Source organism: Sorex araneus, chromosome 5 (assembly GCF_027595985.1).
Source record: "Sorex araneus isolate mSorAra2 chromosome 5, mSorAra2.pri, whole genome shotgun sequence".
Classification (NCBI taxonomy): Eukaryota; Metazoa; Chordata; class Mammalia; order Eulipotyphla; family Soricidae; genus Sorex; species Sorex araneus.
This window is the reverse complement of record NC_073306.1, coordinates 74,293,350-74,312,294: the sequence shown is the minus strand read 5'-3', so window position 1 is coordinate 74,312,294 and position 18,945 is coordinate 74,293,350. Positions and strand designations below refer to the sequence as shown.

Sequence of the window (18,945 nt, the reverse complement as noted above, 5' to 3'; positions counted from 1 at the left end):
GCGGGGGTATACCGGGGATATTGGTGGTAGAGAATGTGCACTGGTGGAGGGATGGTTGTTTGATCGTTGTGTGATTGTAACCCAAACATGAAACCTTTTTTCGTAACCCAAACATGAATTACAGTGATTCAATAAAATCTAAAAAAAAAGAATTAGAACAAAAAATATGATTTTGTAATACATATAGAACCTTATAAAAATCATATTTTAAGACACATGTATTCCATTTTTCTTAAATGGTGTTTAAAAGTCTGTCTGGTTCTGTAATGTGTCATGTATGCTATATGTACTTTTTCTTTTACCACAAAATTATTTGGCCATGTTTATGAGGAAACTACTGTACTTAAAGTAGGATACAGTTACAGCCACAAGTTAACTTATGACAGCTGACATCAGACACTAGACTTTTCCAAGGTAACTTTGCATAATTTTTCTTATTATGAAGTAAAAATACATTTTGGTAATATTTCCATTCTTTTTGATGTAGAATATTGTAGACTATAATTATATATCTATACCATTTGTTGTTACATATGAAGTCATAACGTACAAAATATGAACTAAAGTATTTTTAGTCAATAAAAATATGACAGAAACTATACGTCTGAAAGAATGACAGAAACCTAGAAATCCTAAAGTATGAAAATTCCCAGCCATAGGAAATTTTGGCTATACTGTGTCTAAAGACGTTCATTTTTTTTTTAAGTACCTAATTCTGAATTTGCTTTTTAATGCAAAATTTCCAAATGTCATTCTTATATTTGGTCAGGAAATTCCAAGGTCAGGAAATTCTGTAACTATCAAGAGAAAAAAAAACATTTCACAGGGCTCCAATGAATTTCTTCAATAGCCTTTTGTATTAAGTTGACTATGCAAATATATATACGACTCTAAAGAACTAAAATATGTATGCCAGAACCTTACTCGCTGAGATTGAAAATAAACATGAAATTGGACATGCGATCTATTTTCAGTGGCACATAGAAAATTGTCATATAAATAGAGATGTTTTCTGAGGAGTTTGTCAGACCTGAAACAGTGAGTGAATTACAAAGATTTAAGTTATCTTATACTTAATGTTTGACAAGGGGGAGGGGAGTGTGTTTGGTTTTCTTCCTATGGTGAACTACATGTCACAGCTTCACAGTGGACAAACCGAAACTCCAAAGGTTCCTGTACTTTAGTAACATTTACTTGTCTAACCATAGAAAGGGTGTCTCCTTCCTCTCTTTCATACATCTTTCTGTTAGAGGAGTCTATTTAAGGTAAACTGTAGTTTGGCTTCTAACTCCAGTGTTAGAATTTCAGAATATAAAATCCTTCTGTTAAACATCTGTTATTAGTTTCTATCTTTAGCCCAAGACAATCTTAAAAATACATATTGCAGTGGTGTCTCAGATAGACTCATTTTGCAAGAATTTGGAGACTGTGTTTTCTATATTCCAGGAAACGTTTGCAGTAAGTTGTGCATAAACTACTATTGTCACTATGACGTAATGAAAAGCAGGCATTAACTTTTAGGTGATGCTGCATCTGCCAGGAAATAGATATTTTCTGTATTCTACGGTATTCAACATAGTCTGTGGCATTGAGTTTGACTAGCTGTAGTTTGACAAGGTTTAAGGGAGAAGCCAAGATTCTGATAGGGGCCTGAGTACAGCAGGTAAGGCATTTACTTTGCACATGGTTGATGTGGGTTTAATCTCCCGAATCTAATATAGTTTCCTGAGCACCTCCAGGAGTAATTCCTGAGTAAGTCTGAATAATTCCAGGAGTAATTCTGAGCCAGGAATAACCCCAAAATCGCCAGGTATGACTCAAAAAGAAAAAAAAAAGATTCTGAATTAGATTCACCTTTAACGTCAGGACAGGTAGTAAAGAGGCAACATGTCATGGTCTACAGTTGATAATTTCTAGAAGTCCAAGCAGAGTATTTCATCACTGTATCACTGTCATTGTCATCCCGTTGTTCATCGATTTACTCGAGTGGGTGCCAGTAACTTCTCCATTCATCTCAGCCCTGAGATTTTAGCAGCCTCTTCTTACTCATCTTTCCTAATGATTGGAGGCTCTTTTCAGGGTCAGGGGAATGAAACTTATTGTTACTGTATTTGGCATATCGAATACACCACAGGGAGCTTGCCAGACTCTTTCAAGAGTATTTCATAGACTTAGATATCAACAGGTGGAAATTCAGGAGAGTAATTATTTCAGGGTGAATAATGTAAGGGAGAACTAGGAGAGTCTCATAGGCTTTCAGAATGAGGACTGTGCATGCAAATATGGTTGTCAGGTTAAGGAACTATATCTTCTGTGTAAGAAAATGGCAAGATTAAGGTGTGATCCTCATGACTGAGGATAAGAACAATGATTCCCTCCCCTCTGTTATTTTGTTTGTTTGGTTTTGCTTTTTGGGTCACACCCAGCAATGCTCAGCGGTTACTCCTGGCTTTGCACTAAGGAATTACTCCTGGTGGTGCTTGGAGGACCATATGGGATGCCAGGGATCGAACCCAGGTCAGCCATGTGCAAGGCAAATGCCCTATCCACTGTACTGTCTCTCCAACCCTGTTTTAAGATATTTAGGTATGCTAAATATCTAGGCAGTTAGAGTGCTCTAAAATTACTATTTATTTTAATTTATTAAAATTATTTATTTTATTTACATATACCACTATTTATTTACATATATCAGATCTAGGCTATTTCTTTTGGTCTCAGTGTTCAATAACAGTAGTATCGTTAGATTCATAAAAAAGAGAAAGCTGACTTGTGTTCTGGCTTTACAGGGCACTATACACAAATAAAACGATGCCCATTGTCACTCATGTTTGAGCTCTAAACATCAGCATGGGGTGATCTGATACTCTGTACATCCATTCTGGTTACTATGTACTATTGCCATAGAATAGGTTATTGTGAGTTAATATTTTAAAGGAATAATAAATATTATTTCTTATGAATGTTACTGTCTTTGAAAATTAGAAATGGCTTATTTTTATTCCCATAAGCTATTTGCAATTTTCTAATCCATGGAAATTATTAAAAATGATATACAATGTTATTTTAAACAAATGTAAACTAAGAGTTTCCCATGAAGATTATTTCATCCAGGACTATAGCTATCCGCATTTCAAGCGATGGTTAGTAAGTCTCTTCCTTATTCCACTGTCTCTTTGCTTTTGAAGAAAATTTTATTAAGCTTTAAGCCACCTATCATAAGGTTCGTCATTCAAATCTATTAAATTCATCTTTCGTTAAGTGTACACTTGGTGATATATTCTGTATTGAGCAGCAGCTCCATTATCTAATTTTATAATATTGTATCACACCCCCTCCCCCAAAGACTCCTGTACCTATTAGCAGTCACGACAGAGTTCTCTGTACCACCAGCTTTGGGATATCACTCCTCTGTTTTCCATCTCTATGGATCTGCCTGTTCTGGATATTTCACATTAATGAAATCATGCAATATGTTTCTCATTCTTTATTATATCCCTGAGGTTTCTGAAAAACGTCCTTATGATCTATCTAAAAAAAATCAATCATCTCTTTTGTTTTGGATTTATTACAGGTTTCTTTCTTCACTTTTTCCATTACCTGTACGTTATAAGAAGTTTCAAGTACTCTTATTAGATCATACCAAAAAGAAAGATGTAGTGCAGATTTGTAAGCTTGTTGACAACAGAATTTGACCTTCAAGAACAATAAAAGCAAAATGCTTGCCTGAACTTTAACTGACTTTGAAGGGAGTATGGCTGCAATATGTTTGACTCCACAGATGGTTTCTGCAATATCCTCTGATTATTGAATACGTAACACTGGCTTTAATTCTAGTACAAATTAACTAAGTCTTAGAAATGTACATCTTTGACATTGTTAAGTCATCTTTCATTTTCCTGGGGGCTGAGGTTTGTTGGGTCACACCAGCACTTAAGCCCTGTACAATCTCTCTGATCCTAAATACTTTAATACTTAGCCATTTCATGTTTATACTAGTGAGCTAGTGATTTGGGGGAACCTGTTAAACATATAGTAATTAGTACTGGTTTGGAACGACGGCACAGTAGGTAGGGCATTTGCCTTGCACGTGGCTGACCTGGGTTTGATTCCTCTGTCCCTCTCAGAGAACCCGGCAAGCTACTGAGAGTATCCTGCCCACATGGCAGAGCCTGGCAAGCTACCTGGGGCGTATTTGATATGCCAAAAAAAGTAACAACAAGTCTCACAATGGAGACGTTACTTGTCCCTTCTAGAGCAAATCAATGAACAACAAGACTACAGTGCTACAGTGCCAAAATAGATTATCTGAATCTATTAATGTAGATTACATTTTTTGTTACTCTCAGAAAGTTCTAAAATGAAGTCTATTAAAATAAACATTCACTTAGTGACTTACAAATCACTTTGTAAAGTAACACTTTTTTAAAAACAAAGTGAGCTTTAAAGTTGACCAAATAAGGACTAAGAAGCTAGGGCAGGAGGCAGAGTACTTTCCTTGCATGTTCCTTGCACCCTGAGTTCTATTCCCAGGCCCTTTGGCCCTTCTTAGTACTTCCACAGTGGGTGTAGTAAGCCCCAGCAGCTCTGGGCTTGAGCAAACCTTGAACTCTTGGCCACTTCACCTCGACTCCTATGGTCCCATGGCATTGCCTAAGAGGGTCCCTTCTCCGCAAAACGGACAAATCCAGTAGTAAATCTTTAGGGAAAACATTTGCATATAAAGTAGGAGTAATTGAATTATCGCAATAAAGGGGAAGTATGTAACTTGACTGTTCTTTATAGTTTTGTGAGGCAGAATTCTCAAAAGACATTTGGGAAGCTGAATATCCAAGGATACTTTTTTGTTTGTTTACAGTATTTATGTGTATGTGCTAAACCTTTCCTCAATAAAATTTGAATTAACTGGTTGTTTTTCTTTTTTATGTGATGGTGTATCTTGGAATGATGCGTTAAAGTGTTAAAGTAGTGAGTGTTGTAGAAAGTGTTGTAGAGAGAGTAGTAAGTCTGTAAACAGACTACCCCGTTAGCATCTCAGTCTGCATCATTAGGTGTTTGTGATCTAAGCTCTGTACTTTTAATTTCCACAACTGCAAAATGGGATACTTATATTCATAATTTTACCTTTAGAAAAGACGAAATGACATAGCACATATATAATAATGTGAATAAAGCCTTTAGCACTTTATATAAATATACTCATCTCCAGCTAATACGTCATTTTATTCTCTATGGAATTTGGTATATAAATTGCTTTAAAATAGTGGAAAAAGCAAATGTTAGGAATCTTGGTTATCTTTCCTTTCATTTCAGTGGTTCGGTATATAATATGAACCAATTTATTTTGCCTACAGATTAGCTTTCTCTACATATATGACATGTAAAATAATTTTTATAACACAAATATTGCACTGAAAACTCAGGCAAGTAGGCCATGGATATAGTTCAGGGTTAAGGCGCTTGCTTTGCACATGGCCAGCACTGGTTCAACATCGACACCACATATGGTCCCCTGAGCACTACCTGGAGTGACCCCTGAGCACAGAATCTGTGGGAATCCTGGGGCATATTCAGGTGTGGTCCAAAACAAATTTAAAAAAATTAAATATACATTTTTATTGCACAAAAATTTAAGGTTAGTAAATCACTGTCACTGTCATCCCATTGTTCATCGATTTGCTCAAGCAGGCACCGGTAACATCTCCACTGTGAGAATTGTTGTTACTGTTTTGGGCATATTGAATATGCGACGGGTAGCTTGCCAGGCTCTGCCGTGTGGGTGTGATACTCTTGGTAGCTTGACAAGCTCTCCGAGAGGGGCAGAGGAATTGAACCCGGGTCAGCAGCATGCAAGGCAAACAAACGCCCTACCCGCTGTGCTATCACTCCAGCCCAAGGTTGGTAAAAAAGTGTATCCTATTGCTAAATACCCTCTCAGAAAGCAGGAGAAATGAATTCTTGGTCTTTGCTAGTTGTTAACTGGCTATTGTCTCCTCTTTTTCTCCCCCAGGGTTTTCCAGGTGACTTTGGAGAAAGAGGTCCTGCTGGTCCTGATGGCAGTCCTGTGAGTAAACTGTGAGGTCCAACCTTGAAGTCTGACATCACTTAGATTCCTAAAAACTGCACTTGCTCATTACTACAGATGGCCATTTTGAGACTACTGCGTGCATTTGAGCTTTGTTTTTAAGTTTAGGAAACCAACTGAAAATGTTAAGGATAATATGATTCTTGCTCGAGAGACAGTCATTAAAACTAATTGTTCTGACCATGTTCAGTGTGAATACTGAAGTGAAATACTGGCTAGATGTGTTCATTACACTGACCTGTGTATCTGAAGATTTAGTGGGGGAGAGAGATGGGTGGTAATCCAAAGAAAGAAAAGAGCCTCAGGTAAAACCTGTGCACCTTGAGATTGTTCTTTGGACTTGAACCTGTCATTGACCTGCATATTTTCAAATTGTTGTGTACAGAATTGTTCTTTGGGGTTGTTTAGACAGTATTCGTTAGATTAGGGGAGTTATCCCCTTAAATGAGATTTAATTATAGTTTCAAGAGATCCTAATGGATCCCATATTTTTGATGGTGTAGAGAAATAACTTCGCTCTTGGCCTTCAGAGAGCATGAAAAAGCAGCTACCTTTTATGCTATATGCGTTCTCTTCTCATTAGATTTTATATGGTTTAGAATTGACCCCATAATCCTTATAACCTAAATTAGGAGTAGTGGCTGCATTTAAACATATATAAATTACTATAATTTATCTTGGAAAAATGTATTTGTAATAGTTTATTTTATCTTTTTCTAAATGAAACAGTGTAAGCTTATTTAGTAGACATAGTGTAAGTTTTATGTATTGTTAGACTTGCTAATAGAGTAAAAAAAACCTTTCAGAAAAAATTTAAAATTTTAAAAATTTATGTAGGGCTGGAGTAATAGCACAGTGGATAGGGCATTTGCCTTGCCCGTGGCCGATCCGGGTCTGATTCCTCCGTCCCTCTCGGAGAGCCCAGCAAGCTACCCATGTGTATTTGATATGCGAAAAACAGTAACAACAAGTCTCACAGTGGAGATGTTACTGGTGCCCACTCAAGCAAATCGATGAGCAATGCGATGACAATGATACAGTGATACAGTGAAAAAAATTATTTAAAAATTATCTGCTGTTACCAATAAAACTTTTTCATCTTTCTTTATTTTTGATTTTGGGAATAATAAATCAAGCATTATTTTTATTGCTCTTTTTGTTTGGTTTTTTTTTGTACCACACCCAACACTGCTCTGGGGTTATTCCTGGCTCTGCGTTTAGGAATAACACCTGGTAGGGTTCAGGGGACAATATAGGGTGCCTCGGATCAAATCCTGGTTGACTGCTTGCAGGGTAAGAGCCCTACTACTGTAATATCGCCTGGCCCCTATTTTAATTACCTCTCTCATCTTTTTTTCCAACTGAAAATTTTACTTTTGACTTCCCCATACCCACAAACTTAAAAATTCAGTGCCATGTCATTGGGGCTTAACAAAATACTGTCAGTTATGAATTCTGAAACATAAGACAGCAAGCCCTTATATGTAAGTGTATATAAGGCTGAGGAGAATGACATCTCACTCTTTGGGAGACAAACAGAAAGTTCCCCTTCTAGACAAAAAAAAAAAAAAAAGCTACAGACAAGCCCCAATTGTAGCTTTGCCACGAACTGACAGGCTGTATCCTGCTGGAAGGAAAGGCACTAGCTTTGCGGTGCTTTGATTAAGTTAGGCCTAGAAAAGTGACTGGTGGTTACTCACACAGCAATTAGATTCAGCAGCATCAGGATAGCCTGTTGCTTGAGAACCAGTTTTGCCAGCACAGGATGAAACAGTGGAAAGACCACAGGTATAGAGTACATTTTGAGACCATTAATTATCTACATTGTCACTAGCTATACTCTTGTTTTGCTTGTCACTGAGTTTACTGTGAAATTTAAGATTCTGAGGCACTTTGGAGCAGTTGCAAGCTTTTTGTCTCTTGTGAATCCTGGTATTGGAAGGTGAATTATAGTGTAGCTACAGGTGGACACATTGAAGGTCTGTCTGTCTCTGTCTCTCTATCTCTTTTTCTCTCTCACACACAAATACAGACACAGATGCACAGACACGACTCACAGATACACACAGACACACCGACATAAGACATACAGACACACAGACACACACATACAGACACACAGACACACACACACACACACACACACACACTGAGTTGCCTCTTTTTTTTGCTTCATAGTCTGAAAGTTGATAAACTTCAGAGAGTTTCGCCTCAACTCTGACCAATGAGTTGCTCTCTCACCTATTTAAGAGTGACCTACACAGGAAGCCAGAGCTTCAAAATCTCTTGCTGATGGTGGCTGGGTGGTTGCAGGGGCCCGGGTGGCGGTGGGGAGAAGAGGATTATTAGACCAAAGTGGTTGGTGAGGGATTTCTTCTGTGGTGTTTGGGGACCATTCAGTAACAGATTGAAGCCGGGCTTCCTGCATGCAAAGACAGTTGGGCTATATCTCCAGTCCTGTTATTCCTGTTCTATGAAGTGAAAACTAAAGTTCAGAGAATTTAAATTTAAATCACCTACCTCAAAAGAGTTCATAGTGCTGACAACCACCTGAGCTTGTCCTAGTCTTACTTGCTGACCACTTATTTTCTCACGAAATCCATAGAGAGTGGTTACATCTATCCTGTACTATACTAATGGAATTGTAGCACTGTAGTCCTGTTGTTCATCAGTTTGCTCGAGCGGGCACCAGTAACATCTCCATTGTGAGCCTTGTTGTTACTGTTTTTGGCATATCAAATACACCACGGGTAGCTTGCCAGGCTCTGCCATGTGGGTGGGGTACTCTCAGTAGCTTGCTGGGCTCTCTGAGAGGGATGGAGGAATCGAACTCAGGCCAGCCACGTGCAAGGCAAATGCCCTACCCACTGTGCTATCGCAGTAGAATTAATATTCTTAATTATATATATGAAGAAATAGAGAAATCTGTATCCCAGGCTAACTGAGAGTCCTACCATCTAAAGGAGTGGAACCAAGGGGGTAATACTGAGGGACATAAACTACCATAGAGACTTTTACTTCTTAGAAAAATGTATAAAAATAGGGACGTCTCGGAATTTACACTTAGAAAGCAGTGTCTTCCCATTTAGCAGATAACCTTAACTGTTTGGAATCCTATTTGATTCTATGTGTTTCTTTTACACAGGGACTTGTAGGGAGCATTGGTCCTCCTGGGTTCCCTGGTCTCCGAGTGAGTATCAAATGCCATACGTCTTACGAAATATTTTCTTACAGGTTTATATTTGTTACATGTATGCTTAAACCTTGAGAAAATGGGGAGTTTAAGGGTTAATGGTGGAAATCAGCCAATTCAAGGTATTTTTCAGCCCAATATGCATATTGGATTTGTGCTATGCACTCTTCATTTACCCTATTAATGAAACGGGGAAAAGGAGTGTGAGTCTGTGTTCAAATGTCCAAAAGGGCTGGAGATGGGGCAGAGGAATAGGAGGATTGTGGTCTAGGAGAGTAAATCTCTGTAATTCATAGCAAACAGTTTGCCTGCTTGCCCAGATCTAATTCAGCTTTATCTCTCAGGTGACCCCTCCTCAGTATAGTTTTTGACAGTAGATATTATTGCTTTTCTATTTTTACCATATCGCCGTTATTGTCATTAGCTAGCTTAATTCAACAGGGGGTGGTGTGAGTGTGGGTGAGTGTGAATCATCCTGTGTGTGGATGAGTATGGCTGATGAGCTCAGTGTGGAAGTGACAGTCTTTTCAGCAGAACCTTCACTAATGTGAACTCTGTTGACCCAGAAGCTACCGTTTTTACATGAAAACCTATCTTGGGGTCTCTGTTTCTTGAACTTCGTCTCAGAAGTTCCTTATTATTTGCAACCATTTGGGAGACTGTATTCTGTGAAAGCATGAGTGTTTATTGGTTTTTTTCTGTCTCTGGCACTCTGTCAGACAGCTCAGTTGAGCTTTTGTGTATGGAAGCATTTCTTCTGTATACTCTATCTTCTCATGTAGTGGGTATGACAGGCGTCCTGAGGATCCTTTAGATTGCCTTTGGGACACTGAAAACAGCCCTTATCCTGGCTCGGATTGCTGTCAGGAGGTTATATTTCTTTTAGCTGTTGGAATTTCCACACAATTTGTGGCATGCCACAGAATGATGTTTCTTAGAAATTTCTCTGCCAAATAGCACTTTACTTTTTGATTCTCTATTTTTCTAAGGTCTTCATAATGTATGTATGTTTTTATATCTCCTAACAATGACCTATTCTGTGAGGGGTTTTTTGTGAGTCACTGGAAAATAGAATAGGGGCTGGAGCCATGGTACAGTCAGTAAGGCACTTGCCTTGAATGTTGCCAACCCAGGTTCAATTCCTGGCATCCCAGGAATATGCTAGGAGTATACTCGCCTGAGCATCCAACAGAAGAGATTCCAAGTGTATAAAGAGTAATAATCCCTGAGTATCGCCAGATGTGACACAAAAACAGAATATGGTGAATATAAAATTTATTTGTTTGAATATTTAACATTACAAAAAATCTATGTATATATACACTAAATAAAGTTAAGAATATTACATCACCTATAGAAAAGTTGTTTAGGCTTGTTTCCATACTTTAGTTATTGATGTTTGATTTACAGACATTTTATGTATTTTTGAAGCCATCATGTTTTAAACTTATGAACTTTAAATAAGCCAGCCACTATAATTATAAGAATAATTATTTCCTATTGACAGAATTTGTTAATGATGGATTAATATTGCATATATTTTTATTAAATTGGAAACTATTGCTCGTTGACTTTCGTAGTCCCATCTATTTCAGGATTAAACATGTTGAAAATAATTTATCTTAGTTATGTTTCACAGACTGTAGGACTCACCCAAAAGTAAAGTTGTCATGTTTTCCATTCTGAAAGTTGTGTTATATAAATGTAGGCTATTAGAAATGTTCTGTTGGGAGGTAAAGTTCACTGGAAATCCTTTTTTTAAATTTTGGGTCCCCATGAATGTTTCTTGGGGGGTCCCAGTTCATGCTAACAAGTTCTAAAAATCCCATTGTAAGTTTTTCTTAGAATTTAATTATTTTCTTTGTTATAAATTCCATTCTTTATTTAAAAGCATGTGACAGTTATTCTTCTCAATTTAGAAGATTATGCTTATACTTTCACAGAGCATAGTAACTAAGAAGAAAGGGGAAAATGTAGCATAGTCTACAAAGTAATTTTAGCAGTGGTAGCCATATCTTCAAATATTTATAGCTAAGATTAAAAAAAAGAACATGTTCAGAGAATGGAAATTAGGCACTGTGTTCAGATTGCTGGATTTGGGTGTCAGGAAAACCAATAGGTTACTAGGAGCAAATAGAAGGAAATGAAACTAGAAGCGTTGGTGGAAGTTTTATAGAGAGGGTCTGGGATGCTATTTACAAAATTTGTATAGAGGCCATAGAGACAGTACAGAGGATAAGGCATTTTCCTTGGATGTTGGCTGATCTTGATTTGTTCCCTGGCACCATATATGGTTCTGTGAACACTGCTAGGAGTTATCTCTGAGCACAGAGCCAGGAGTACTCCCTAAGCACCAGTGGTTGTAGCACAAAAGCAATAACAAAAAAGGAATTTGGACTATAACAAAAAGGTATGACATTTTTGGTATTGTTCCAAATTAAAAATTCTTTAACATTTGGGAACCATAAAAAGATTAAACGAACCTGATCTTTGGTTTGTTTTTGTTTTTGTTTTTTGCTTTTTGTATCACACCCGGTGATGCACTGGGATTACTCCTGGCTCATGCACTCAGGAATTACTCTGGCAGTGCTCAGAGCACCATATGAGATGCTGGGAATCGAACCCTGTCAGCCGCATGCAAGGCAAACACCCTACCCACAGTGCTATCGCTCAAGCCCCCAAACTTGATCTTTGAGGCTGAAAGATGATATGATAAACAGGAAAGAGAAATGGCAAGAGAAAAGGGACAGTGATGGCATCATCGACGTCAAATTTATAACTGATCCCCAAACCATCAAGAGATGCCATTTTTCAATATTTAATTTCAAATAAATATATTGATTGTTTCTATTGTCCTTTATCTTCTAAGATGTATATAACTATATTTCTACATCTTTCATTTGCTGGGGATGATGGTGGTTTCAAGGATTCTTGTACTAGAACATTTCAAATCTCTATATTGGTAATTGCACTTGATCTTAGCCAAAAGGTAGAGAAGCGATAGCACAGCGAGTAGGGCGTCTGCCTTGCATGTGGCTGACCCGGGTTATATTCCTCCGTCCCTCACGGAGAGCCCGGCAAGCTACCGAGAGTATTCTGCCCACACGATTGAGCCTGGCAAGCTACCCCTGGTGTATTTGATATGCCAAAAACAGTAACAAGTCTGATGCCTGCTGGAGCAAATTGATGAACAACAGGACAATAGTGCTACAGTGCTACATGTTAGTAATTGTGTCTTGTTCATCTTTGTTTCTTCAACACTAATGCTATGTCTTTTGTGTGCATTTCTTAATAAATGTTAAATGATGAGTGAACACAAGGAATCCTAAAGAGTAGAGCATATTATTCATTACTCAGTTATTCCCTTAAAATTATGATATATTTTTTTCTTGCTGCAAGATTTGAATTATAAAATAATGGTATTGGAAAACTTGTCACATGGTAATTAATGGCCTAATAAAAATTTGCTAAGTACATGAATAAAATGAATATCTCAGGTAATCACACATTTATTAAATACTTCCTGGGAACATTACGATATAGTAAATGCCTTCTTTTTAATACATTATCCTGTTTGAAAAAATTCTTCTAAATGAATATCATTACAGTCAGTGCAATAAGAGCTAAAAGGAAGGGAAGAATGTGCCTTCTCGGCTAATCCAGTATGAGTGGGGGTGAGCAAATAGTGTAAATCTCACTAAAGGTTGGTGTGATTCATGAATGTGGGACAGACAGGAAATTGTTAAAGAAAATCGACTATTTGAAAAGTTAGTGAGATAAATCTTCTAGATTAGTTGACTTTGTCATAGTCTTTTTCTAATCCTATTAGAAGCTCAGTTATGTCTTCCTTACTGCTTTTCAGGGTGATATTGGTGCTGTTGGACCAATTGGACCTTCTGGAATTCCTGGGCCAATGGTATGTTTCTATTTGCATAATGGATATTTCCCTTTAATTTTACTCCAATTTCACAAAATGTCACTTTCTTTTTAGGGTCTCTCAGGGAGTAAGGGCCTACCTGGAATCAAAGGTGATAAGGTGATTTAAATATTTACATTATCATAGAGATAATTTCTTACCACAGTAATGTTTTCTTTTGAATCAGCAAATTTACAAAGGGGTTCTTAAGGGGTTTAGTGATTATTATATGATTGGCCTACACTAGTCTATGAATTTGACAAAATAGAAAAGTAATCTCCTGTAAATAGTATTTTTTTCTTTCTCATAATATTTCCATGTTTGTTTTGCTTAAGAATCTTTGTTTGAAATTATCGTCTCTAGGGAGAACAAGGAATTGCAGGGGAGCCCGGAGAACTAGGGTATCCCGGAGATAAGGTAACTTTTGGCCATTAATTTTGTATAAATATGAAAGTGACTTGCAAAGGCATAAGTTCTTATACCTTCACAAGGTATAACTTACACAAATAAATGAACACTCATTATTTTTCTATTTTTCTGGGCTCGGGGGTCACAGCTGGAAGTGCTCAAGGAGTACTCCGGTTTCATTGCTCCAGGGTTGCTTGCAACATGCTCAGAGGATTATGTGGCAGCATCGATTGAACCTTTTGGCCTTCAGTAGGCCTCAGCCCTGGTGATTCTGTGATTCCTAGAAATATTAGTTTGCATATGATTGATAGTATTTAAATTCAATGAATTTTTAAGTCACAACGTATAAAGCATCTGAAATAATATTTTTGCTTTTTCAGGTATCAATTTTATTAAAACAATTGTTAGAAAATTGTTCTGTCATGCTCTCTTAACTACTTACTAATTCTAGGTCTTGGCTTTTACCTTGCATTTTGTTAGGATGCTACAGGTCATGTCTGAAATATTGTTCTCAATAATTTTAGGATGTATTTTAGTAGCTTGTAAATAGAGCTTTGCCTGCCCTTTATGGTATAACTTTTCCATCTTCTCTATTATTGCCTTCTTGTAGGGTGCTGTTGGTTTTCCAGGACTGCCAGGGATGAGAGGAAAGCAAGGACCTTCAGTAGGTTTTACTTAATGCTTGTTTTTTCTAATCTATGGAGTGGAAATCATGGCATGAGTCACGATACTTGTTGCGTTAGTACTACATGTAATGCATATAGTCAGTCTGATGTTTCCCCTCTTGAGTTTCAGACTATAGCTACATCTTACATTTTCAGCTCTCATTCCACAGATTACTAAGCCACCCTTCTTTCACTCTTCCCTTCTTTCCAGGTTAAAGCAAATGACTTATTTTTCCAAATATCTATTTTTATTAACAAGTCAATCAGTAGAAAAATTGTTCAGTCATACTCTATTGTGGTCCCAAAGATAAGAACTATTCTAATTTCTTACTTTTCATTAGCTATATTGATGAGTTGAGAAAAAAAAGCAAACCTTATGCTATAGTTATCATAAAACTCACTTTAGCACTGTAGCACTGTCGTCCCATTGTTCATCGATTTGCTTGAGTGGAAACCAGTAATGTCTCCATTTTGAGACTTGTTACTGTTTTTTGGCATATCGAATACACCACGGGTAGCTTGCCAGGCTCTGCCAAGCGGGCAGAATACTCTCGATAGCTTGCCTGGCTCTCAGAGAGGGACGGAGGAATTAAACCCGGTTTGACAGTACGCAAGGCAAATGCCTTACCCGCTGTGCTATCACTCCAGTCCATAAAACTCAATAAATTAGAAAAAGAAAATCATGGAATAATCACTGTTCAAGCGGGCACCATTAACGTCTCTCATTGAGAGACTTATTGTTACTGTTTTTGGCATATCCAATACGCACGGGTAGCTTGCCAGGCTCTGCCGTGCGGGCTCCATACTCTTAGTAGCTTGCCGGGCTCTCCGAGAGGAGCAGAGGAATTGAACACAGGTCAGCCGGGTGAAAGGCAAATGCCCAACCATTGTGCTATCGCTCCAGCCCCATGGAATAATTAAAACCATTAATTATTAAAATGCACTAAAGATTTATTCAGCGTCAAAATTATAATAATTAACATAGGCAAAAATTATTTTGTTTTCAAATTGCCATATGCTGGTCTAAAACTTAATCTTTATAATAGTCCCATGAAATTAGTGTTACCATTATTCCTGTTTTACAGTAAAGATGCTGAAATGCTGAGCATTAAATAATTTGCATAAGATACCATAGTTAGTTGCCGATCACCTGAGAAAAACCTAGGTTATTATATATGTCAGACATCATGCACTTAGCAATTATACTGACATTTTAAAGAACTTAGTATTTTAAGGTTGTTTAGGATTTTAATATTGCATAACAACTATATGAAGATGAAGTTGATTATAGGCAGAAATATTGGATGGAATATTATAATTTGTTAATGTGACAAAATATGCATTGAATAAAATTGTTAGATTCTTGTGCAGTTTATGAAATATTTTAGTGTGTTGATGTAGCAAAATATGCATTGAATAGCAGTGTTGGTTTCTTGTGCAGTTCATTATGTTTCCATTCATTCCATCATCCTCCCATCTCAGGACTATTTGTTCCTTCTAAAGAAAAAGCATTATTAAATTTTAAATTATTATATATATATTCATTAATATATAAGGAATTCTAGCATTTAGAGTATTTAGACTCTAAAGAGTTATTAAAAATATTTTCAGCATCTGTTTGTCTGAAGTCATATTGATGGTGAATTTTCCTTTTACCATGTTTTTACTATGATCTCAGGGTAAACCTAGTGAGCCTTAGACCCAGACTTGTCTCCTAAGATTGATTCAAAGTTCAAAGTATATAAATAAGGGGGCATGGTAATATACCATAAAGCAAATTTAAAAACTTACGGTTTTGGGCTTGAAAAACTTTTGTTTTCCAGGCTTGATATAATCCATATAACAAGACTGCTAAAATTAAGAATGGTTGGACAATAGACCCTAACTTTTTTTTTCATAATGTGAAATTCCTAACCTTGGATAACAATAAAAGGTAATGGCATAAAAGCATTTTCTAAGACCAAAAATACATAATAAAAGCTACCAACTCTATTCTCTGATGCATTACTCTTACTTGGATTCCAGTCCCAGGTCTGACCCTGACTTTCTATGATCTTGTATAATTTAACCACTATGGTTTCCAGTTTCTCGTGTTTAAAATGAGAGGCAGATGATATCCTGATTTAGGTGTCTTGAAGCTCTGCAACTCTGATGTTTTACTCTCCTAGTAATTATCCTTATTAATATTTCTTTAGTCTTAGTTGAAGGAAAATCAAGACCCCAAGTACATTTTAACATGTTATATAAAAATTCTTCAGTTTTATTTCTTGAAAGAAGTCACCAGACAGTCTTGTTCTGTTCTTTTCAGACACTGATGTAAAGAGCATGAGAAAGGGAGAGAGACGCTTTCCTTGCTCATTTTATACTGATCTTTATGATTCTACCAAAAAAAAAATTGTGAAGTCCACTGTAAATTACTTTGGTAGGAGACAGTTTATATCTGTTGTTTCTTATATGAAATAGATGCTTTGAGTAAGAGCTAGGATAGAAACTTGTGAAGTAACATTTGTGAGATGTATTTTCTTTGGTTTCTCACTTTAATCACTTATGTCTTATTAATAGAAGGAAAACTGTAGAAGTAAACCAGAACCCCCTTTCTTCCTATGAAAGTAGATGCCTGTTTCATGAAAATTTTTTTATGCAGATTCAGTTATCATTTTAAGAAGTGAACTTTCAGGGCCAAAGAAATAGTGCAGGGGTTAAGATCCTTGCCTGGCAAGGGACTGGTCCGGGTGTCCCAGAATCACTGAGAGGGACTCCTGAGACCCTCAGGGTCATATGTGGGTAAGTTAGTGCCTACCTGCAACATCTGTTTGCCATCATGGAAAGAAAATCAAAGTCTTAAGAATGTGTTTCTCATCTTATACCTCCTGCACTTAGTTTTCTCTTATGTAAGAGATTTAGTTTACCAAGAGTGTTCTCAAGTGGAAGTTGCAACATAAGGAGTATTTTAAATATAAAATAAACATGTCCAGGATCAGGAGATGGTATAGGAATTAGAATGCATGTCTTGTATATGCTCGCTCTGGTTTGATCCTTGGCACCTCATTGACCCTTTAGTTTTATTGGATATAACCCCAGGAGTCCCCAAGCACTGCCTGGGTGGCCCTGATGGTCCCCAGCACCAGAACTGCAGGTATGGCCAGAGTAGCACTGCATCTTTGGGTGCTATTTTGAACCACTGGTGCAGATGACCAATAATCCAGATACCCTGATCTGGAATTTGTTCCATTCTGAAATAGGGAAGTTTTAGCACTCAGTATTAAAAAAAAAAAAATAGGAAAACAGAACCCTGCCATTATAAAACAGTTGAGAAATATTTTTCCCCATGACAGAGAATGCAGAAAATCCTCATGACAGAGGATGCAGAAAATCCATTCTATTTTTAAACTAGGTGTTTGTTATTTGTAGTGGCTTTCTTAATCCTTACTCAATTCTGGAAGTTCGGGAAAGCTCTGTTTTATTTTTTAAAAAATAGGTACGTGTATATCCAAATTTATGAAACCTGAAATTTTTTCAAAGTGAGAAATGAATAAAATTTATCTGTTTATGTTTTTAAGTACCTGCTGAATATACTGAATACACTGTCTCAGAGGGGTCACTCTCAGAGGTGCTTGTAGGAACCAGGTGGTGTTGGGGATCGAATCCAGTGATACTGCATACAAAACATGTGCCCAGTCCATTGACTATTTCTCCAGACCTGCATACCTGATTTTGATCAGTTTTAGGGGGGAGGGGGTGAAATCCTATGTTATGCTGTTTTTTTCCTTTTCTCTTAAAAGAGTTTGTACTTTGGGGTCTTGTTTGAATTTGGCCACTAGAGGGCCCCAGTGAGAACCTTATGTCTGAGAGGTGCTTGTTATTTAAAAAATTTAAGATTCCCCTAGACACTCGTTATGATGAATCATGGTTTTTGTTTTCCATTATTTTGGAGAGGGGAACTTAAATGAACTTTTGAATAATATTATATTACTTCTATTTATATTTTGTTGTAATACTTTCAGTTGTGTCCAGTTTTATGACCAGATATACTCTGGCACTGTAAAAGAAAGGATTTAGTGCATATGGGAAACTGATTATAGGAATATGGATACACTTATGATCTGTCTTGAAGTTTTATAACCATTAGGTCTATTTAAATAAAACTTGAAACTCAAATAGAAATTTAGTATGAAAAAACAATTGACTTAATTACTTGTCTCATGGAAACCAGGATGTCAGGATAGTTCTCTTCCCTTTGAAGTGTCAGGCTTCCTGCCCACTTCTCTCTCATCTGACATGCATGTCATCCTAATTTCAAGTTGTCATTTGAATGTCTTTATTATTCAGAGATAATAAAATTAGATCCTCAATCACCGTCGCTGTCACTGTCATCCCGTTGCTCGTTGATTTGCTCAAGCGGGCATCAGTAACGTCTCCATTGTGAGACTTGTTGTTAGATACTCAATATTTTAAATAAATATTTTTTTAAAACCTTAGGAATTCTAAGTATCAGCCAGGAGGGTAAATAGGATGTGAAGGGAAGGATTAAATTATAAAATTGGTAGACATTTAATGAGTATTTTTTGTATGTGAGGCACTATATTAGAACTTTATATATGATCTCATCTATTTTTTTATTTTAATTTTAATTTTTTTTGCTTTTTGGGTCACACCCAGTGTTGCTCAGGGGTTACTC

General features: G+C 36.9%; 1 protein-coding gene across 6 annotated transcripts in view; it reads left to right on the top strand.

Annotated features, from left to right (window-relative positions):
- Positions 1 to 18,945, top strand: part of COL24A1 (collagen type XXIV alpha 1 chain) — a 294,562-nt gene that overhangs the window by 83,609 nt on the left and 192,008 nt on the right. For all 6 annotated transcript variants that reach the window (XR_008630306.1, XM_055140321.1, XM_055140322.1 and 3 more), the window contains exons 14-19: positions 6,011 to 6,064; positions 9,231 to 9,275; positions 13,141 to 13,194; positions 13,270 to 13,314; positions 13,558 to 13,611; positions 14,213 to 14,266. Coding sequence is in view for 5 of the 6 variants with exons in the window: in XM_055140321.1 (XP_054996296.1) it covers positions 6,011 to 6,064; positions 9,231 to 9,275; positions 13,141 to 13,194; positions 13,270 to 13,314; positions 13,558 to 13,611; positions 14,213 to 14,266 (306 nt within the window). In the remaining variant the exon portion in view is untranslated. The remainder of the gene's footprint in view (positions 1 to 6,010; positions 6,065 to 9,230; positions 9,276 to 13,140; positions 13,195 to 13,269; positions 13,315 to 13,557; positions 13,612 to 14,212; positions 14,267 to 18,945) is intronic.